The 23,149-nt window shown below is 44.1% G+C and overlaps 1 protein-coding gene across 14 annotated transcripts in view; it reads right to left on the bottom strand.

Annotated features, from left to right (window-relative positions):
• Window positions 1-23,149, bottom strand: part of LOC118386337 (CLIP-associating protein 1-like) — a 121,468-nt gene that overhangs the window by 13,876 nt on the left and 84,443 nt on the right. For 3 of the 14 annotated variants that reach the window (XM_052522714.1, XM_052522706.1, XM_035774024.2), the window contains 16 exons: window positions 20,003-20,080; window positions 19,302-19,469; window positions 18,705-18,751; window positions 18,314-18,487; window positions 17,362-17,388; window positions 16,099-16,206; window positions 13,947-14,111; window positions 10,487-10,591; window positions 9,656-9,718; window positions 8,951-9,054; window positions 8,470-8,496; window positions 7,961-8,072; window positions 7,676-7,808; window positions 7,058-7,121; window positions 6,510-6,673; window positions 149-227 (listed from right to left, as the gene is read on the bottom strand). In XM_052522714.1, coding sequence (XP_052378674.1) covers window positions 149-227; window positions 6,510-6,673; window positions 7,058-7,121; window positions 7,676-7,808; window positions 7,961-8,072; window positions 8,470-8,496; window positions 8,951-9,054; window positions 9,656-9,718; window positions 10,487-10,591; window positions 13,947-14,111; window positions 16,099-16,206; window positions 17,362-17,388; window positions 18,314-18,487; window positions 18,705-18,751; window positions 19,302-19,469; window positions 20,003-20,080 — 1,618 coding nt within the window. Of the gene's footprint in view, window positions 1-148; window positions 228-6,509; window positions 6,674-7,057; window positions 7,122-7,675; window positions 7,809-7,960; window positions 8,073-8,469; window positions 8,497-8,950; window positions 9,055-9,655; window positions 9,719-10,486; window positions 10,592-13,946; window positions 14,112-14,902; window positions 14,960-16,098; window positions 16,207-17,361; window positions 17,389-18,313; window positions 18,488-18,704; window positions 18,752-19,301; window positions 19,470-20,002; window positions 20,081-23,149 lie in introns of all 14 variants that reach the window. The other 11 variants (XM_052522717.1, XM_052522707.1, XM_052522713.1 and 8 more) reach the window with 8 other exon arrangements.

Consider the following 23,149-nt stretch of genomic DNA (forward strand, 5'->3'; position numbering starts at 1 on the left):
TTTAGCAAGTTTACTTTTAAAATATTTGACAATATCATCATGGCACTGTGTCTACTGGTATTTGAAATCATAAACTCTTAGACCCTGAGCCAATCCCTAAAACAAACAGAAAATCATCTAGCTAGGTAACATTCTATGCAAACTGTACCTTGAGGTTGGGTGTCTGTGTCTGGTCAACAATGAACCTCATCAGGATGTTGAACTGGTGATCAAACGGAAAAGACTCCCTAAGGAGAACAAAACAGAAAACACTAAAAGTTACTACCTGCCCTCCCGATGTCACAGGAAGGCCAGAAAGATCATCAAGGACAACAACCACCCGAGCCACTGCCTGTTCACCCCGCTACCATCCAGAAGGCGAGGTCAGTACAGGTGCATCAAAGCTGGGACCTAGAGACTGAAAAACAGCTTCTATCTCAAGGCCATCAGACTGTTAAACAGCCATCACTAACATTGAGTGGCTGCTGCCAACATACTGACTCAACTCTAGCCACTTTAATAATGGAAAAATTGATGTATCAATTTATCACTAGCCACTTTATATAATGTTTACACACCCTACATTACTCATCTCATATGTATATACTGTACTCTATACCATCTACTGCGTCTTGATGTAATTAAATGGATCACTAGCCACTTTAAACAATGCCACTTAATATAATGTTCTCATACCCTACATTACTCATCTCATATGTATATACTTTACGCTATACCATCTACTGCATCTGCCATCTTGATGTAATGTATCACTAGCCATTTTAATATCCCTAGGGTAGGGGGCAGCATTTGGAATTTTGGATGAAAAGCATGCCCAAATGAAACTGCCTTCTACTCAGGCCCAGAAGATAGGATATGCATATCATCAGTAGATTTGGATAGAAAACACTCTAACTCACTTGTTATTGTAGTTTTCTATTCAATGCCATTACAGTATCCATTTATTAGGCCCTAAATTGCAGTTCCTATGCCTTCCACTAGATGTCAACAGTCTTTAGAAATTGTTTCAGGCTTGTATTCTGAAAAATTAGGGAGTAAGAGCTGTCTGAATGAGTGGACCCTGCCGTGTCACAGCGACCAGAGAGAGTGCCTTTCTTGTTTACCTTTTATATAGACAACGTTATTGTCCGGTTGAAATATTATTGATTATTTCGGCTACAAACAACCTGATGATTGAATATAAACATCGTTTGACATGTTTCTATGAACTTTACGGATACAATTTGGATTTTTTTGTCTGCCTGTTGTGACTGCGTTTGTGCCTGTGGATTACTGAAGAAAACATGCGAACAAAACGTAGGTTTTCAGATATAAAGAGAGACTTTATTGAACAAAAGGAACATTTATTGAAAAAATGAATGTCTTCTGAGTGCAAACATATGAAGATCATCAAAGGTAAGTGATTCATTTTATCTCTATTTCTGACTTGTGTAACTCTTCTACTTGGCTGGTTACTGTTTGTAATGATTTGTCTGCTGAGCTATGTTCTCAAATAATTGTAAGGTATGCTTCCGCCGTAAAGCATTTTTTAAATCTGACACCGTGGTTGGATTCATAAGAAGTTAGTTGTATCTTTTCTGAATTTGTATAATGAGTATTTCTGTATTTGAATTTGGCGCTCTGCAATCTCACTGGATGTTGGCCAGGTGGGACGCTAGCGTCCCACATACCCTAGAGGTTAAACAATGCCGCTTTATATGTTTTCATACCCTATATTATTCATCTCATATGTATATACTGTACTCTATATCATCTACTGCCATCTATATCTTCTCTATACCATCTTGCCTATGCCGTTCGGCCATCACTCATTTATATATTTTTATGTACATATTCATATTAATTCCTTTACACTTGTGTGTATAAGGTAGTTGTTGTGAAATTGTTAGGTTATATTACTTGTTAGATATTACTGCATGGTCGGAACTAGAAGCACAAGCATTTCGCTACACTTGCATTAACATCTGCTAACTATGTGTATGTGACAAATACATTTGATTTGATGAAATCAAACTCTACTGAGGTGGCCTGGTTACACATCCACCATAGTTGGGTAATTCTTACCAAACTGTCCATTTACAAAATGTCCTCTTGAATCCAAAAAAATAGGATCTGTACTTCTCTATTTCATAATTATGTTTTTTGATCAGATATTATCGATTTTACCAGCATTTTCACAAAATGATCACTACGTAACAATTTTCGAAGTCCAAAAAACATTTTACATTGCTCACCTAATGAAAAGGTGTGAGTCAAACATAACACTGAACAAAAAAAATATTTCAAATGAAATTATACAAAAAATGTAACAATTCAATTGGACTTTTTCCCAATTAAAACTCTTTAGCCATTTCCATAATGAGAAGGCCAAGTGGGTTAAAGGGGGTGTTTGAGAATAAGAACCTAATTTTTAAGGCATATACTGTAAGCTAATTAATTTACTTAATTTTGCTCATCTAAGTACTATTGCTCTAGGTGATGAATCATGGGTGAATACAACTTTTAGTTTTTACAGGAACTTGAATAAGTGATAGTGTCTGGACATGTCTCATTACCTATGTTTATACGTAATACATACAGTTGAAGTCAGAAGTTTACATACACCTTAGCCAAATACATTTAAACTCAGTATTTCACAATTCCTGTCATGTAATCCTAGGTAAAATTCCCTGGCTTAGGTCAGTTAGGGTCACCACTTTATTTTAACAATGTGAAATGTCAGAATAATAGTAGAGAAAATGATTTATTTCAGCTTTTATTTCTTTCATCACATTCCCAGCGGGTCAGAAGTTTACATACACTCTATTAGTATTCAGTAGCATTGACTTTAAATTGTTTCACTTGGGTCAAACGTTTCGGGTAGCCTTCCACAGGCTTCCCACAATAGGTTGGGTGAATTTTGGCCCATTCCTCCTGACAGAGCTGATGTAACTGAGTCAGGTTGTAGGCCTCCTTTCTCGCACACGCTTTTTCAGTTCTACCTACAAATCTTCTATGGGATTGAGGTCAGGGCTTTGTGATGGCCACTCCAATACCCTGACTTTGTTGTCCTTAAGCCATTTTGCCACAACTTTGGAAGTATGCTTGGGGTCATTGTCCATTTGGAAGACCCATTTGCGACCAAACTTTAACTTCCTGACTGATGTCTTGAGTAGAGGTCGACTGATTAATCGGAATGGCCGATTGTGGCCAATTACATTGCACTCCACGAGGAGACTCTGTGGCAGGCTGACCACCTGTTACCTTGGCTCCTTGCTGCACTCGCGTAAGTTGCTAGCTAGCATTAAACTTATCTTATAAAAACAAATCAATCTTAACTTAATCACTAGTTAACTACACATGGTTGATGATATTACTAGTTTATCTAGCGTGTCCTGCGTTGCATATAATCAATGCGGTGCCTGTTAATTTATCATCGAATGACAGACTACTTCGCCAAACGGGTGATGATTTAACAACTGTCGTTGCACCAATGTGTACCTAACCATAAACATCAATACCTTTCATAAAATCAATACACAAGTAAACATTTTTAAACCTGCATATTTAGTTCATATTGCCTGCTAACATGAATTTCTTTTAACTAGGGAAATTGTGTCACTTCTCTTGCGTTCTGTGCAAGCAGAGTCAGGGTATATGCAGCCGTTTGGGCCGCCTGGCTCGTTGCGAACTGTGTGAAGTCCATTTCTTCCTAACAAAGACCGTAATTAATTTGCCAGAATTTTACATAATTATGACATAACATTGCACAACCTTCAATGTAACACAACATTTAGACTTATGGATGCCGCCCGTTCTATAAAATACGGAACGGTTCCATATTTCAGCGAAAGAATAAACGTTTTTATAGTTTCCGGATTTGACCATGTTAATAACCTAAGGCTTGTATTTCTGTGTGTTATTATATTATAATTAAGCCTATGATTTGATATTTAATAGAGCAGTCTGACTGAGCGATGGTAGGCAGCAGCAGGTTCGTAAGCATTCATTCAAACAGCACTTTCCTGCGTTTGCCAGCAGCTCTTCGCTGTGCCTCAAGCATTGAGTTGTTTATGACTTTAAGCCTATCAACTCCCGAGATTAGGCTGGCAATACTAAAGTGCCAATAAGAACATAACATATTCAAAGGTTAATGAAATACAAATGGTATAGAGAGAAATAGTCCTATAATTCCTATAAAAACTACAACCTAAAACTTCTTACCTGGGAATATTGAAGACTCACTTAAAAAGGAATCACCAGCATGTTCTCATGTTCTGAGCAAGGAACTGAAAATGTTAGCTTTTTTACATGGCACATATTGCACTTTTACTTTCTTCTCCAACACTGTGTTTTTCCATTATTTAAACCAAATTGAACATATTTCATTACTTATTTGAGACTAAATGGATTTTCTTGATGTATTATATGAAGTTAAAATAAAAGTGTAGGGCCTCCCGGGTGGTGCAGTGGTTAAGGGGGCTGTACTGCAGCGCCAGCTGTGCCATCAGAGACTCTGGGTTCGCGCCCAGGCTCTGTCGTAACCGGCCGCGACCGGGAGGTCCGTGGAGTGACGCACAATTGGCCTAGCTTCGTCCGGGTTAGGGAGGGCTTGGCCGGTAGGGATGTCCTTGTCTCATTGCGCACCAGGGACTCCTGTGGCACAGTGCGCGCTAACCAAGGTTGCCAGGTGCACGGTGTTTCCTCCGACACATTGGTGCGGCTGGCTTCCGGGTTGGATACGCACCAAGCAGTGCAGCTTGGTTGGGTTGTGTATCTTTCAACATTAGTCTCTCCTGAGCCCGTACGGGAGTTGTAGCGATGAGACAAGATAGTAGCTTCTAAAATGATTGGATACGACAAAATTGGGGAGAAAAAGGGGTGAAATTCCAAAACAATAAAAATACATTTAAAAAAGTGTTAATTCAGTATTGTTGTAATTGTCTTCATTACAAATATATAAACATCAGCTGATTAATTGGTATCGGCTTTTTTTGGTCCTCCAATAATTGGTATCGGCGTTGAAAAATCATAATCGGTCGACCTCTAGTCTTGAGATGTTGTTTCAATATATCCACATCATTTTTCTTCCTCATCTATTTTTGTGAAGTGCACCAGTCCCTCCTGCAGCAAAGGACCCCCACAACATGATGCTGCCACCCCCGTGCTTCACGGTTTGGATGGTATTCTTCAGCATGCAAGCCTCCCCTTTTTCCTGCAAACATAACGATGGTCATTATGGCCAAACAGTTCTATTTTTGTTTCGTCAGATCAGAGGACATTTCTCCAAAAAGTACGATATTTGTCCCCATGTGCAGTTGCAAACCGTAGTCTGGCTTTTTTATGGTGGTTTTGGAGCAGTGGCTTCTTCCTTGCTGAGCGGCCTTTCAGGTTATGTCGATATAGGACTTATTTACTATGGATATAGATACTTTTGCACCGTTTCCTCCAGCATCTTCACAAGGTCCTTTGCTGTTGTTCTGGGATTCATTTGCACTTTTCTCACCAAAGTACGTTCATCTCTAGGAGAAAGTATGCGTCTCCTTCCTGAGCGGTATGACAGCTGCGTGGTCCCATGGTGTTTATACTTGCGTACTATTGTTTGAACAGATGAAGTGGTACCTTCAAGCATTTGGAAATTGCTCCCAAGGATGAACCAGACTTGTGGAGGTCTACAAATTATTTCTGCGGTCTTGGCTGAATTATTTTGATTTTCCCATGATGTCAAGCAAAGAGGCACTGAGTTTGAAGGTAGGCCATGAAATACATCCACAGGTACACCTCCAATTGATTCAAATGATGTCAATTAGCCTAACAGAAGCTTCTAAAGCCATGACATAATTTTCTGGAATTTTCCAAGCTGTTTAAAGGCACAGTCAACTTAGTGTATGTAAACTTCTGACCCACTGGAATTGTGATACAGTGAATTATAAGTGAAATAACCTGTCTGTAAACAATTGTTGAAAAAATGAATTCTGTCATGCACAAAGTAGATGTCCTTACCGACTTGCCAAAACTATAGTTTGTTGACAAGAAATTTGTGGAGTGGTTGAAAAATAAGTTTTAATGACTCCAACCTGTGTATGTAAACTTCCGACTTCAACTGTATTATAGTTGAATGTAAATATAAACATTTGATGATTTATGGACAAACTACAGCAAAACACAGTATTTTGTGTTTTATTCAAACAAGTTTGGTTTTGTAAATTATGTTTTTCATAAAATGACCTGAGAATCTGAATGTGTGCAAATGTACAAAATTCAGGCGAAAATGTAAAATGTATTTAAAATGAGACACTTTCCCAAAAACTAGACATCTTAGTCCTCAGAATGACAGTTGACCATGGTTTTGTAACTCATTTTGCTATAGACATTTTAAAACTGGTTTCATGAGAAACCCTCAAGTGCTCAAACAATGTTTAAAAGCTATGTAAAAAGACAATATCCAAGCAAAGCACAGTTTGGTTTGGGTCGGCATTGCGTGAAAATGTTTAGAGATGTAATCGGAGGGGGGATGTAGAGGTCCATACCTGGTGATGTCCAGAGCCTTCTGGACCTTGGCCTGGACAGACCCCAGCAGGTCAGCTCCCATCTTCTTCAGTAGCTGGGTGAGCAGGACAAACAGCCAGTCCTGCAGGTCTTCTCTATGCACCAAGATAAAGTCCAACAGAGTCTCCAGAAACATACTAAACACCTGAGGGACACACACACACACACACACACACACACACACACACACACACACACACACACACACACACACACACACACACACACACACACACACACACACACACACACACACACACACACACACACACAGCACCTTTATAAAAGTAACAACACAGGCAATAGGTGTCTGTACAGTAGAAAATTGAAATAATAAAAACACACACTTACTCTCTGTTGTTAAAATCCACACCAAAGCAGACCATGCAACAAAACACTCAATTAGTTTTCAGACAAATCACTGCAAAGCAATGGGTTTTTGAATGTCAAAAGTAAAAGTTATGAGTGAGTGTGTCAATGTATTGATATGAAACGTTCAAACAACACAGGTGAACATCCTGTCACCTACCTTGCTGTGTGGATCTGCAAACATCCTGCTGAAGATCTCACATAGTCTCTTCAGCTCCACTCGGCTGCAACACACAAACAGCATCCACCGGCAGACATTAGTAAACACAGGCAGACATCACTAATAGATGTCAGAGAGGCTTGATTTAAAGCAGCTCCTTCTGGAGACAATGTTGCTGCCCTCACAGGGAGAGCAGGCAGACAAATGGCCTCGTCTCACAATCTGACTCCTCTGAAACTCATCTTTCACTTTACCACCTGACGGGGGGCATTATAGCTGCAGGGTCCTCGTGACCAGTCATTTCTCCCTCAATTAAGGAAAGCTATGAAAATAAACACCCTGCTGGACTCTCCTTGACAGGATATCCTCTTTAAAAGTTGAACAATTTCAAAAAGGAAATTCTAATTTATATATGAAAAAGAATCAAGACTACTTCAAACCCTATCCACAGCTGGCAGAACATTCTTAACAACAATTCTACTATCTCGAATGCCATCGAAAAAGACAGCAATGCATAGAAAATACTTAGTGAACCCTACATGACAGAGGTAGGAGCAGATCAGCATAGTTACAGTGACATGACTTCCAAAAAGTCCACCCCCCTGGCCCCGCACCCACCTGAGTATTCTTTGGTTCTTGAGTAGGTTCTGCAGACCCAGCAGACCCTCCTTCCTCTCTGACCAGTTGGAGCTGGCACAGTGGTTTAGCACCTCCGCCACATCCTCCGTTTGACGCAGGTAGTGAGGGATACCTAGATAATAATATATATATACCATTCAGAAGATGCTTTTATCCAAGTGCATACATTTTAGTCTATGTGAATCTATCAGGATTCGAACCCACTACCCGTATGTTGCTAGTTCCATGTTCTTACCAACTCAGTAACAACACAGGACCACATACCTCCGTTCCTGGACCCGTATGAGCGCTCTGAGCATGCACTGGATGCGTCGCTGTTAGCATCGTCGTCAGAATAGATACCCGGAGACTCATACCGCCGCCTCATTGGCTTCCTCTGTTCGGAGAGAATGGGAAGGGATGGGTAATGGTGAGGTCATTGTTCACAGGACCAGGAGAGAAGTGGGACAGGCAAGCTAGACCTCTGGTCACTTTGTCACTCAAACTCAACCAGGAAGTAGGATTTAATGGGCTACGATACGATGCCATTCACAATGAATGAGGTAGCCATGCAATTTGTTCCAACTGTTGATTTTTCATGATTGATATGAACATGCAGAGAGATGATTAAATAATGTTATAAGAATGCCTATTGTTAATAATATTTTATTGAATAATAAACTAAAATCTGCCAGCAATTGCTTTTGGCCAAATAGCAACATTTAGTGATGGTACATTTTTGTTGATTAGTGAATAGAATGAATAAACAAACGGTACACGAATTGGACAACTACCTTATTATTTCTGGAGTCTCCTAACAGCTGAAGTTACAGGCAACCAAGCAGGAAAGAGAAAGAGGGATATTTTAGAGGGAAAATATCATGACTGCAGTCCTGCTTGGGAATAAGATAAGACATGTTTTTATCTACATGGTAACAATGTTGACTTTCTTGCAGTCAAAGTCTTTCTTATTGAAATATATACTGACATTCTGATTTCCATACACAAACACAGGCTTCATTTCATCTCATTACATTTTACTACTCAATGCAGTTTTATTTTCTGACAAAAAAAAAAAAAAAAACTGGGATTCATTCATTTTTAGGAGGGCCCACAGTAAACATCTAAACACAGACTTAAAATGCATATGGTTTCCACATCAAGTCCTCAGCGATTAACTGGCATGCCTTAATGAGGGACTGACTAAGTGTAACTCTACCTTAAGACAAACTGTCTTCAGAACTGGCAGCTGGTAAAAGTTGATTGGTAACTTACCAGTGCATCAGCCACAGCAGCCTCCACCTCAGTGCCAGTGTTGAGGACTCTCATGGCATTTACTGAGGCAGAGATACGGTCCTGGTGAATCAAACCAAACCGATCTGGGGGGAGAGGAGAGGGGGGTGAGTGGAGTAACACAAGAGAAAGTCAATGGGATCTTGCTCTAGGGAGACAAAAGGCAATATGATGGGGTTTACAGACCATACACCAAAAATATATAAAAAACTAAAACACCAGAAAGCTTGAGTGATATGTAAAAGATGAATAGTGAAAAAGATGACACCAACAGAAATCACCAGAGAATGATTAGTGCTCATTTGAAATGAAGAGAAAAGAAACTGAGACTTGCAAACGGGGAAATAAACAACTCTTATATGAGATACTCAATACACTGAAGTACAAATACATCATACAATGTCCAAAAAGTCACTAACAAGGAGAAAATCATACAGATGGGGACAGGCCTTTTGATTACACAGTAACACAAGCTTTTTAAAAGAAAATCACAAAACATCATATTGAAGCAGATGATAACGACACATAATATGACAAAGCAGCACGCTTACAGATCTCCTCCTCAAAAGTTTGAACAAAATATTGCATCCTGTGGCAGGGTGGGCACAGCCCTCACAGCAACATGTATGGACTCATGCTGGCATAATCGCTAAATGTGGAAATGAGAGGGTGGGGCATGCAGGTCACCTGACTGGCCGTGGGGGTCAGCCGTGGATAGGGCACTGGTAGAGCGGGAAGTACGTCGGGAGGCTGCAAGGGACAGGAGGGGTGGATGACACCCGGGGCGTTAGTGACACAAACGCAACAGGTACCGTCCTCTGTACTTGAATCAGTCTCAGCGCCTGGCTGCATTAATCCACTATGATTATGAGCAACCAACCACATCTACAACAGTCATAGGATAGGAGGGGCGAGTATCCCTCATGTATCCCACTTTGTCCCTCTTGTTGTTGTCCCCCATGACAAAGCAGTGACAAAGTTGTGTCATTTCCTGAGATGTGGCAGGAGCACAGGAGAGAGCTGAGAAGCAGGTCAGCTATGGACATTGAATACGATGACACATACATTACACTGTTTACTGTAGTCACTACCTATTCTGCCTCTTGTTTTATATTTATTATGAGATGTGCCAAATCATTTTTCATTGGACCAAAAACAGAATCCTAGAACATCCAGAGATTTTCGTGATCTTTCCACGTTGCTGGTCATTATATTACACATACAAAGGCACACAAATACTTATATAGCATAAGACTTGGAGAATTCCCAACAAGACAGACACAAACAAGACAGCGCAGTGATTATATTCCAGAAACTTTGAGAGGGTTAGTGCAGGCAGAGTAGATCAGAGAAGGCAAGAGAAGTTCTAGAGGGGGATCTTCTATCTAGACATCCTGGGGTGTACAGGGAGGCTGGGACAGAGAGTAGGGGTTTAGAGGCGGGGGCTGAGGAGTGGGTACTAGTGGGCCTTGCTGCTTACGGGAGGCCTCCTGGTGTCCGGTTGGTCGTGGTACTCACCAAGAGGCTTGAAACCCCGAGCAGGGCTGGTGTCTCGGCTGCTTTCCCTAGAGGTTTCCCTGCTGCAGCCCTGACTCATGCTGGGCCGGGGGATACGGCTCCTCGCTAGCATGTGGTAGGAGGAGAGAGGAGTACCAGGAACAAGAGCTTTACCACACAGCCTGGCTGTCAGTAGGGCAGTAGAACACAGGTTTGGGGTTAGTGAGGTGATGCCTGGGGTTGGGCTGGGGTTGGGGACTGGAATAAGAGAGGGGAGGGGGTGAGGGGAAGGAGGACTCTGGGACGTGGTGGTGGGTCTGCTGGACATCAGGTTAAATTTTAGAACTTAAGTTAGCGCAAGTCCATTTTTAAATGTTTTTGTTATTTTGTGACAAGGATTAGGTTGTCAATGAAAAGACGATTGGTATGACTGTAGCTTACAACAGATAAACAGAGTTAATACACAATATAAAAACAAAGAAAACAATTAAGAATTAAAAGAGGGTATAAAAATAAAGATATGGTAAAAACACCAAAGAAAGACAAACCATTATAGTCAATTATAACAAAAAATATGAACTGAAAATGATTCAGAAGAAGACAAAAATACAAACTTAAAAACATTGCAACGTCTAATTGTCAATTTACTGATGTAAAAAAAGGCGGCCTTCCCAATTCAGGACGGACGGACGGACGGACAGACAGACAGACAGACGGACAGACGGACAGACAAGAAGCTAAGATGGGGGGAGCTGTTTGGTCGATGAAATACACAGACCAATCAAACAAAGCAATAGGACAGGGCCAGTGTGTCACGCCCTGACCATAGAGAGGCTTTTTATCTCTATTTGGTTAGGTCAGAGTGTGACTAGGGTGGGTAATCTAGGTTGTGTATTTCTATGTTGACCTGGTATGGTTCCCAATCAGAGGCAGCAGTTTATCGTTGTCTCTGATTGGGGATCACATTAAGGCAGACATTTTCCCACTGTGTTTCTGTGGGATATATATATATATTTTTTAGCCAGTGAGCACTCCAGAACGTCACGTTTAGTTTATTCTGTATTGTTTTGTTGTGCGGTTCACTTAATAAACAATGTCGAACCGATTTCCTGCTGCGCTTTGGTCCGAGTGTTCTTACGACGATCGTGACAGAAGATCCCACCACACCAGGACTAAGCAGCGTGCCCAGGAGGAGAAGGTATCCTGGACTTGGGAGGAGATCTTGGATGGGAAGGGATCCTGGACTTGGGTGGAAATCCTGGCAGGACAGGGTAGCCTTCCTTGGGGGCAGATGCAAGGAGAGAAGGGAGGACAGCGACAACGCTGGGGTTCGCGGCCACAAAGAAAGCCCAAAAGACAGACCAAAATTGTTTTTGGGGGGGGCACGCGGGGTGGGTGGCAGAGCCAGGGAGTGAACCAGAGCCCGTCTGGGAGAGGATGGAGAAATTGGAGGGAGGGAGTCAGCTCCCCGTATGAGGAGCATGCGATCAGTCTGGTGAAATCTGTGCCAGCTCCACGCACCATGTCTCCAGTGCGCCTCCACAGCCCAGTACGTCCTGTGCTAGCTCCATGCACTCGCCGTGCGGAGTGTGTCATAGTTCCGGTACAATTTGTGCCGGCTCTATGCACCAGGTCTCCAGTGCGCCTCCACAGCCCAGTACGTCCTGTGCTAGCTCCCCGCACTCGCCGTGCGGAGGTTGTCATCTGTTCGGTACCAGTTGTGCCGGCTCCACGCACCAGGTCTCCAGTACGTCTCCCCAGTCCGGTACGTCCTTTGCCTGCTCCTCGCACTTGCCCTGAAGTGCGTCTCCCCAGTTCGGTGCCAGCTCCACGCACCAGGCCTTCGGTGCGCCTCCCCAGTCCGGTGCGTCCTGTGCCAGCTCCCCGCACTCTCCCTGAAGTGCGTGTCACCAGTCCGGTGCCACCTGTGCCGGCTCCACGCATCAGGCCTCCAGTGCGTCTCCCCAGTCAAGCTCCAAGGCAGGAGCCTTCCTCTGCACCGATGTCCAGTCTAGACCCGGTGTCCAGTCCAGCTCCAAGGCAGGAGCCTTCCTCTGCGCCGGTGTCCAGTCCAGGCACAGTGTTCAGCCCAGGTCCAGGGCCGGATCCGCGAGCGGAGTGGGTACTTCGCCCCGCACCGGAGCCGCCACCGATGCTAGATGCCCACCCGGACCCTCCCCTATAGAGTCAGGTTTTGCAGCCAGAATCCGCACCTTTGGCAGGGGTACTGTCACGCCCTGACCATAGAGAGCCTTTTTATTCTCTATTTTGGTTAGGTCGGGGTGTGACTAGGGTGGGTAATCTAGGTTGTGTATTTCTATGTTGGCCTGGTATGGTTCCCAATCAGAGGCAGCTGTTTATCGTTGTCTCTGATTGGGGATCATATTTAGGCAGCCATTTCTCCACTGTGTTTTTGTTTCGTTTATTGTTTTGTTGTGCGGTTCACAATAAAAAATGTCAAACCGATTTCACGCTGCGCTTTGGTCCGAGTGTTCTTACGACGATCGTGACACAGTGACTCAGTCTGACTGGAAGGAAGGACATAAGCTGGGCTGCTGATGACAGAGCTTGACCTACAGAGGCTCATCCCGAAAGAGGGGCCACCCCAATGATGTGACATGCTTGGATGAGAGACCCCTCCCAAAACATTGTTTTCTTCTTAACTGCTAACCCTGAGAGACAGCTACAGTCCATAGAAGATGAAAGACGGGCGCTTACCATTCACCCCTCTTTCCAAGGGACCTTGCCTTTTCACATTCAGTATTTTGTTATTCAGTGTTTTACCATTCAGTATTTTGATATTCAGTATTTTACTATTCAGTATTTTGTTATTCAGTATTTTGCCATTCAGTATTTACATTTTAGTCATTTAGCAGAAGCTCTTATCCAGAGTGCCTTGCTCAAGGGCACGTCGACAGATTTTTCACCTAGTCGGCTCGGAGATTCAAACCAGTGACCTTTCGGTTACAGCCCAACGCTCTTAACCGTAAGGCTACCTGCTGCCCCCGTTTGAGTTCAAAGGGTCCATTGGTGCGTCATAACCTTACTATGTGGGTATCCTTGCATTCAAGGCTTATCTTTTGTGTTTGTGTTTCCTTGTTTTGTGTTTATGACCGGGAAAACCAAGATAGTGTATCTGAGCTTCAAAGGACACACTTGGTGTACTGTATATAAGGTTATCACTAGATTGATAGAAGTGCACAATGATGACTTTGGGCATATCACCGGCATGTTTTGACACATACATGGCCCTCGACAGCATGTGTGTGGTATCCTATTGATCAGCATACATGTGCTGTCTGTTATGTATGTGTATCCAGTGTGTAGGTAATACACTGTTCATTTAGGCAGTTACTTAGTTACTATGTGCGTTGCTAGCAAATTACAAATCTATTTTTCCTCGTATAGAGTGAATACATGATTTATTTTGTGTTTACATGCACAATGCTGAAGTTGTGAGGACATGTAAAAGGTCCATTACCTAGTCCCAGTCGGCTGGGAGAGGAATCTCTACTGCAGCCCTGGCTGCGGGGGACCTTGCTCCTCTTGTCTGCAGGGGTGCTGGAGGCTGAGGGGGGCCTGCTGATCCTCCCGTACCCAGACGAGTGGCCCAGAAGCTTTCCAGGGGAACTGGAGCGACTGCCAGCTGCAGGAAGGACAACGCACAGGAGTCACAGGCAGAGAGTGAAACGATACGATGGGTCACAGCGAGCAGAGCGACGCACCTCTTCATGGCATGCTGGGAAGGTTCTGTCACGGCTCAAAGCTGAATTCCCTCATTTTCTATCTCATTCTTTCTGGGGGAATATTTCATTACTTAAATGTTTCTAATGGCAAATGTCACTTATTGTAGTAATAAAATAATCATATACAACTCTTAGCAGTCACTTATCTAAAGCCACTTACAGTACAGTGAGTGCATAATGTGCATGTGATTCCAGTGGGAATTGAACCCACAACTTTGGCTTTACTAGAGCCACACCAACTGAGCACATATCTCTGTGTGTTTACAGTGCCTTGGTGATTTGGAGGGGAATAATCCACAGAATGTCAAACCAACACTTGAGGTAACGGGACCAATAACATTCTGTTTCTATTCTAACATAGATATTGGATTTCAGCTTTGATGAGATAGATAGGGAGGGACATATAAACAGTTGCAGGACAAACAAGATGGGTTGAATCCAGGGTCTAACTGGGCTGTGGGAAAACCAATCAGTGATTACAACAACAACACCAACGGCATCAACAATGAAAACAGTTCAGAGAACACAGACAACAATCAACAATTGACAACAAAATGTACCAATCAAAACACTTGTGAAACTAAAATAATAAACATGCACTTGAGTTGAATGGACCATAAAATAATGAATTGATTGACATGCAGAGAACTGCACAGGAGGAAGGGATGGGACTAAGAACTGGATTCTTTACTCTGATTGGATGAAGTCCGGGCCTTACCACCGCCAGTGGGGTTAGCAGATCTGGATCCTGTGGTTGTTATGGTAGCAAGCGGCAGAACAGGACGTGAAAATAAAACGGTCAAATGTGACAGAGAGTAGTGTTAGCCCAGCATGCACTGGGCCAGATGTTATCTGTCGATGTCATGTTACACATGCACATATCATTGAAGCCCCTCATCGAGGCTTCAGAGAGAGAGAGGGACAGAGGGAGAGAGAAAACCACACACACATCTTGTGAAAGGGTGCACTAATAACAGGCGCTCAAAGTTCCTTCAGGATGTAAAATGTATGAGGTAAAACATCACACAGACTGACGAGAGAAATTAAGAGAACCTAGTATATAAACTGAAGAGAACCTAGTATTTTGGGGCGGCAGGTAGCCTAGTGGTTAGAGTGTTGGACCAGTAACCGAAAGGTTGCTACATCGAATCCCCGAGCTGACAAGGTAAAAATCTGTCGTTCTGCCCCTTAACAAGGCAGTTAACCCACTGTTCCTAGGCCGTCATTGTAAATAATAATTTGTTCTTAACGGACTTGTCTAGTTAAATAAAAATAAATTGTATATAAACTGAAGAGAACCTAGTATATGAGTTGGACTGGAGAGTGAAGGAAAAGCAGCCAACAAGTGCTCAGCATATGTGGGAATTCCTTCAAGACAGTTGGAAAAGTTTCTAGGTGAAGCTGGTTAAGAGAATGCCAAGAGTGTGCAAAGCTGTCACATCAAGGCAAAGGACGGCTACTTTGAAGAATCTAAAATATATTTTGATTTGTTCAACACTTTTTTGATTACTACATGATTCCATGTGTATTATTTCATTTGTTTTGATGTATTCACTATTATTGTATAATATAGAAAATAGTAAAAATAAAGAAAAACCCTTGAATGAGTAGGTATGTACAAACTTTTGACTGGTACTGTATATAAACTGAAGATGTAGTATGAGCTCACAGCAGACAGGATAAAGGTCAAACTGGGGGTTTACATGATAATGAGAGACTGGAGATGACATTGTGGACCGCTTCCCTGAGTTCAGACAGTGTGCTGTGAGGGAATGAAATCGGTCTTGGGTTCTTTTGCTGACAGTGTGTGTGTGTGTGTGTGTGTGTGTGTGTGTGTGTGTGTGTGTGTGTGTGTGTGTGTGTGTGTGTGTGTGTGTGTGTACTCACGCTGGGACTGGGATACCATTTTGGCTCGGCTGCGCCCCCTGCTGTCAGTCACAGTAGCGCTGGCTCCGACGGCACTGCCAGCGCTTGTCCTCCTCGTACGCACACGACCTGTAGAAAACACAGGGAGTTAGTAAGAGAGTTGAAGCCACTACACTACAAATGATACTGTATGCAAGCAGTTGTGCACCACAGTTTACCACGACACTAAACAAAGAAACTGCTTTAAACTGACGGGGACAAAAGATCTGGATGTGGGGGGGTTCTGAAACACAGACAAACATACTGAATATTTCTACACATTCCCACAAAGAAATGCATTGGATCTGGGAAACGTGTGTCTAAAGCAACATCAAGACAACAACATTCTTTACAGTATGTTAAACTACTCTTCAGTTTATTTGAAAAATCGCAAAAAAAATGGCATTGTCATATTTGCAATCCAGCCAAGTAATGTTCCTAAGAGCTGGGACAGCACATTGACTGATGCTGAGAAAGAGATTGGGGCGTTCAGATGTCTGCTAATTTTCGACTGTATTATCAAAAAGGTATTCTTACATTTTTCCAGCAAACCTCTCCAATTTTAGATACACAGACACACATGCACTCACAACCACCACACATTGAGAATATCTCTTTCCACAACAGCTGGGACCTGGCTCTACACCTTAGCCCAGGGTTTCCTCAAGTCGGTCCTGGCGCCCCCCCCCCCAGGGTGCACGTCTTGTTTTTTACCCTACACAGCTGATTCAAATAGTCAAAGCTTGATGATGAGTTGGTTATTGGTGTCGTGCTGGGACAAAAACAAAACATGCACCCAGGGGGAAACCCTGCCTCGGCCAACAACGAGTCTTATGGGTAGAAGCAGTGACCTTATATTCATTGGAAGATGTTTGATAAGCGAGGTCCTACTCAGTCAGAGAGTGCATTACATTACAGGATCGGGAAAGGCCTTTCCTTAAAAGAACAACAAAGTCTATAAGTGATATCTAGATAATTAGAAGAGTACCAAGAGGTAGAGGATCACCTTGAAAGGCAGGCAACACTAAACCTCAGTGACCTCTGACCTCTTAACACAGACCACTTACACACAGACAGAGACCAAAGGGTGGGTGAGTTTCACTGCATGCAACATTCACCTTTACATACATAAAACAGAGTGCTTTCCCTTCGCTAATCCCTAATAAACTAAATGTAAAGGGGGGCTCAGCCGAACCTTTGACTGTCCCCGACAGATGCAGACACACAAACACACACAGATCTTACCCATATTAATTTTACCAGGTGTGCCATCTTTTGGGCATAAATCAAAGCGGGGGGCGGCGGGTGAAGAGAGTTATAGAATTAAACATTAGTACCAGTTAGCCAGGAGAGAGAGAGAGAGAGAGAGAGAGAGAGAGAAATAGAGCAAGAGATAGAGTGAGAGTGAGAGAGTGAGAGAGTGAGAGAGAGAGAGAGAGAGAGAGAGAGAGAGAGAGAGAGAGAGAGAGAGAGAGAGAGAGAGAGAGAGAGAGAGAGAGAGAGAGAGAGGGAGAGGTGGGAGAAAGACGTCTCATTAGTAATGGATAGTAAGCAGTACACTCCACAGGGACGCGTTAGGGAAAGAACAGAGGGACAGCAGCTGGATTGCAGGACTCCTCAGTATCAAATTGGTACGTGGAGAGTTTTTCATCATTATTTATCAAGGACTTGAATATTTATATAATGGTCAGTCGTCAAATCAGAGTGATTATAGGCAGCCATTTGACATCTTTAGTTTAATTAGTTTACATACAAAACTTTGGAGCCTGTCTATCTGCACATTTTGGCCTTGTTGTCTGTTTCATGTTTCTATACAGCTTAATGATGTCTTACTTACAACCCTCACATGAATTCATATCTACATACCAGTGTTTTTCAGATTTTAATTTCTACAGAATAATGTAATTAAGACATGGTGGTAACTTTGAGAAATGACTCTTCCAGAACTGAATAGCGCGAGTCGGTTTGACTACTTTGTGTCTCTCTCTCTCCATCCGTGCCACACACTGACTGTCACCCACACCGGCCTCTGCTCTTCTCCCGCCCCTCCCCCCACCCGCTGAAACCAGAAGAGCACTCCATTTAAAAAAAATGTAAACATGTATTTCGACTATCTGGATATCCAAAGAAATATCATGATATCATGATAATAATAAAGTAATTATAAATGTCCATTCCTAGTGTGTGTCTGATTTACCTAGAGAGGCGTAGGAGCCTGGGGGCAGAGTAGCGGCTGAGCTGAAGGGAGAAGCGGAGGGCACGGTGACCAGACAGGATTTGGCGCTGGCCGCAGCGTTCACATCGACGTCACTACGGGAACGCTGAAGAGAACCGCCGGGGTTAGAGTTCACCCTGGAACTCACCATCTTCCCTGCCATCGGGGAGACAGGGAGAACGGGAGAGGTTGAAATATCAACATATCATACCAACACATTATACATTTCATTAGTCGGTATTTAGTCTCACAGAGGACAACATTATAATCGGATTTGCAAGAGACACCTGACATAACCCACAAATAGAAAGAGGTGGCATGAAATAAGCAAGACGTGTTGAGAAATGAATACTGTAGCAGCTAGTACTCTTACCCCTTGTCATGCCGCCTCCTATGACACTCTTGACAGACAGGGGCCGGCTGAGTAGAGAGAAGGACACACCATTATGGAGTTATTGGAGTTATTAACAGCTCAGTATCCCTATACTTCACACTACCAAAAACAAGACAAAACGATGTCATAGGCCAGGGCTCAGAACCCTCGGACGATGTACGGAAAATGATGATTCAAACTGCCAGTGACATTATAAAAGATAAAGGTCTGGACACCAGTTCAGGGCTCAGACCCCTCTGACAATGAGGATGAAGAGGAAGATTAGCTCACTCTCTCCAGTCGTTAAACTGGATCAACCGATACAATCTACCTCAGTGTGTCCATGAGGCAGACAGATCCATTAGTGGTGTGTTCAAATCAATGATACATTTTTCCACATCATCATCAATCATATGAAGGGATAAAGAGAGAGGAAGGGATGGGGGGAAGGGGAAAGTAAGGGATGGAGTGGTGTCTTGATGCTCTTCTGAAAGGAGGAAGATGAGCAGTCTGACTTGGGGAGGGAAGGAGGGGTGGATGGATGAAGGGATGAAAGTAAACAGGGATGAGGGAAGGATAGAGGGAGAGGTATCTTACTTGAGGCTCTCCTGAGAGGAGGAGGATGAGCGGTCTGATTGGGGGAGGGACACAACGCTGTCAGAACTTTTCAGGTGTGACTGGAGAGCCTTCTGATAGGTCGACTCCAGGGCCTGGAAAAGATGCTCCGCTTCCCTGCTGTAGTGGCCATGGAAACCCCAATAACACCTATGGGTGAGGGAGGAAGGAGGGGGTGGAGAAGGTTTGAGGTCACATAGGTCACAGCCCCTCATATCAGTACATGAACAGAACTGTCAGCACACATTTTCTAAAACGTTTACATTTGAGTCATTTAGCAGACAAACTTATCAAGAGCGACATACAGGAGCAATTAGGGTTAAGTGCCTTGCTCAAGGGCACATCGACAGAGCCTTGTTGGCTCTGGGATTCGAACCAGCAACCTTTCAGTTACTGGCCCAATGCTCTAACCACTAAGCTACCTGCGACCCACATACCTCTGATAGGTCACCGGAGGGAAAGTTACATACTGTATGAGACAATGCCCGGAGGAATTTATATTCGTAGTAAAATAAGAGACACAGAGAGATGTCATTTTATTCCATATTGTTATCCATACTGTCAGTCATGAAATCATAAAGCAATATATTACTTTTTACAAACTACAAAGACAAATTCTTTGTTTTACTGAGGACAAATTCAGACAAATTTACCAAATAAACAACCATAAAAACAGAACTTACTTTCTGGCCACGGACCTGGCCTCTGAGTCGGCATCATGGATCCCTTTCTTGATGGTCTCCGTCAGAATAGCCACGTGCCTGGTGGGGTAGTAGGCAAACATGACAGAGGCAACTTCAGGTACAGCAGCCAGGAAACCACAACTACACCAACAGAGAGTGTGTGTGTTTACCTCTCCAGTGTATGTGTCTGCCACTCCAGTGTGTGTGTTTACCTCTCCAGTGTATGTGTTTACCTCTCCAGTGTATGTGTCTGCCACTCCAGTGTGTGTGTTTACCTCTCCAGTGTATGTGTCTGCCACTCCAGTGTGTGTGTTTACCTCTCCAGTGTGTGTGTTTACCTCTCCAGTGTGTGTGTTTACCTCTCCAGTGTGTGTGTCTGCCACTCCAGTGTGTGTGTTTACCTCTCCAGTGTGTGTGTTTACCTCTCCAGTGTGTGTTTACCTCTCCAGTGTGTGTGTTTACCTCTCCAGTGTGTGTGTTTACCTCTCCAGTGTGTGTGTCTGCCACTCCAGTGTGTGTGTTTACCTCTCCAGTGTGTGTGTCTGCCACTCCAGTGTGTGTGTTTACCTCTCCAGTGTGTGTGTCTGCCACTCCAGTGTGTGTGTTTACCTCTCCAGTGTGTGTGTCTGCCACTCCAGTGTGTGTGTCTGCCACTCCAGTGTGTGTGTCTGCCACTCCAGTGTGTGTGTTTACCTCTCCAGTGTGTGTGTTTACCTCTCCAGTGTATGTGTCTGCCACTCCAGTGTGTGTCTGCCACTCCAGTGTGTGTGTTTACCTCTCCAGTGTGTGTGTTTACCTCTCCAGTGTGTGTGTTTACCTCTCCAGTGTGTGTGTTTACCTCTCCAGTGTGTGTGTCTGCCACTCCAGTGTGTGTGTTTACCTCTCCAGTGTGTGTGTCTGCCACTCCAGTGTGTGTGTTTACCTCTCCAGTGTGTGTGTGTCTGCCACTCCAGTGTGTGTGTTTACCTCTCCAGTGTGTGTGTCTGCCACTCCAGTGTGTGTGTCTGCCACTCCAGTGTGTGTGTTTACCTCTCCAGTGTGTGTGTTTACCTCTCCAGTGTATGTGTCTGCCACTCCAGTGTGTGTGTTTACCTCTCCAGTGTATGTGTCTGCCACTCCAGTGTGTGTGTTTACCTCTCCAGTGTATGTGTCTGCCACTCCAGTGTGTGTGTTTACCTCTCCAGTGTGTGTGTTTACCTCTCCAGTGTGTGTGTTTACCTCTCCAGTGTGTGTGTCTGCCACTCCAGTGTGTGTGTTTACCTCTCCAGTGTGTGTGTTTACCTCTCCAGTGTGTGTGTTTACCTCTCCAGTGTGTGTGTTTACCTCTCCAGTGTGTGTGTTTACCTCTCCAGTGTATGTGTCTGCCACTCCAGTGTGTGTGTTTACCTCTCCAGTGTATGTGTCTGCCACTCCAGTGTGTGTGTCTGCCACTCCAGTATGTGTGTTTACCTCTCCAGTGTGTGTGTTTACCTCTCCAGTGTGTGTGTCTGCCACTCCAGTGTGTGTGTTTACCTCTCCAGTGTGTGTGTTTGCCACTCCAGTGTGTGTGTTTACCTCTCCAGTGTGTGTGTCTGCCACTCCAGTGTGTGTGTTTACCTCTCCAGTGTGTGTGTTTACCTCTCCAGTGTGTGTGTTTACCCCTCTCCAGTGTGTGTGTTTACCTCTCCAGTGTGTGTGTTTACCTCTCCAGTGTGTGTCTGCCACTCCAGTGTGTGTGTTTACCTCTCCAGTGTGTGTGTTTACCTCTCCAGTGTGTGTGTTTACCTCTCCAGTGTATGTGTCTGCCACTCCAGTGTGTGTGTTTACCTCTCCAGTGTGTGTGTCTGCCACTCCAGTGTGTGTGTTTACCTCTCCAGTGTGTGTGTCTGCCACTCCAGTGTGTGTGTTTACCTCTCCAGTGTATGTGTCTGCCACTCCAGTGTGTGTGTTTACCTCTCCAGTGTGTGTTTACCTCTCCAGTGTGTGTGTCTGCCACTCCAGTGTGTGTGTTTACCTCTCCAGTGTGTGTGTCTGCCACTCCTGTGTGTGTGTTTACCTCTCCAGTGTGTGTGTTTACCTCTCCAGTGTGTGTGTTTACCTCTCCAGTGTATGTGTCTGCCACTCCAGTGTGTGTGTTTACCTCTCCAGTGTATGTGTCTGCCACTCCAGTGTGTGTGTTTACCTCTCCAGTGTATGTGTCTGCCACTCCAGTGTGTGTGTTTACCTCTCCAGTGTGTGTGTTTACCTCTCCAGTGTGTGTGTTTACCTCTCCAGTGTGTGTGTCTGCCACTCCAGTGTGTGTGTTTACCTCTCCAGTGTGTGTGTTTACCTCTCCAGTGTGTGTGTTTACCTCTCCAGTGTGTGTGTCTGCCACTCCAGTGTGTGTGTCTGCCACTCCAGTGTGTGTGTTTACCTCTCCAGTGTGTGTGTTTACCTCTCCAGTGTGTGTGTTTACCTCTCCAGTGTATGTGTATGCCACTCCAGTGTGTGTGTTTACCTCTCCAGTGTATGTGTCTGCCACTCCAGTGTGTGTGTTTACCTCTCCAGTGTATGTGTCTGCCACTCCAGTGTGTGTGTTTACCTCTCCAGTGTGTGTGTTTACCTCTCCAGTGTGTGTCTGCCACTCCAGTGTGTGTGTTTACCTCTCCAGCGTGTGTGTTTACCTCTCCAGTGTGTGTGTTTACCTCTCCAGTGTGTGTGTTTACCTCTCCAGTGTGTGTGTTTACCTCTCCAGTGTGTGTGTCTGCCACTCCAGTGTGTGTGTTTACCTCTCCAGTGTATGTGTCTGCCACTCCAGTGTGTGTGTTTACCTCTCCAGTGTGTGTGTCTGCCACTCCAGTATGTGTGTTTACCTCTCCAGTGTGTGTGTTTACCTCTCCAGTGTGTGTGTCTGCCACTCCAGTGTGTGTGTTTACCTCTCCAGTGTGTGTGTCTGCCACTCCAGTGTGTGTGTTTACCTCTCCAGTGTGTGTGTCTGCCACTCCAGTGTGTGTGTTTACCTCTCCAGTGTGTGTGTTTACCTCTCCAGTGTGTGTGTTTACCCCTCTCCAGTGTGTGTGTTTACCTCTCCAGTGTGTGTGTTTACCTCTCCAGTGTGTGTCTGCCACTCCAGTGTGTGTGTTTACCTCTCCAGTGTGTGTGTTTACCTCTCCAGTGTATGTGTCTGCC

The sequence above is a fragment of the Oncorhynchus keta genome, chromosome 7, assembly GCF_023373465.1.
Source record: "Oncorhynchus keta strain PuntledgeMale-10-30-2019 chromosome 7, Oket_V2, whole genome shotgun sequence".
NCBI lineage: Eukaryota > Metazoa > Chordata > Actinopteri > Salmoniformes > Salmonidae > Oncorhynchus > Oncorhynchus keta.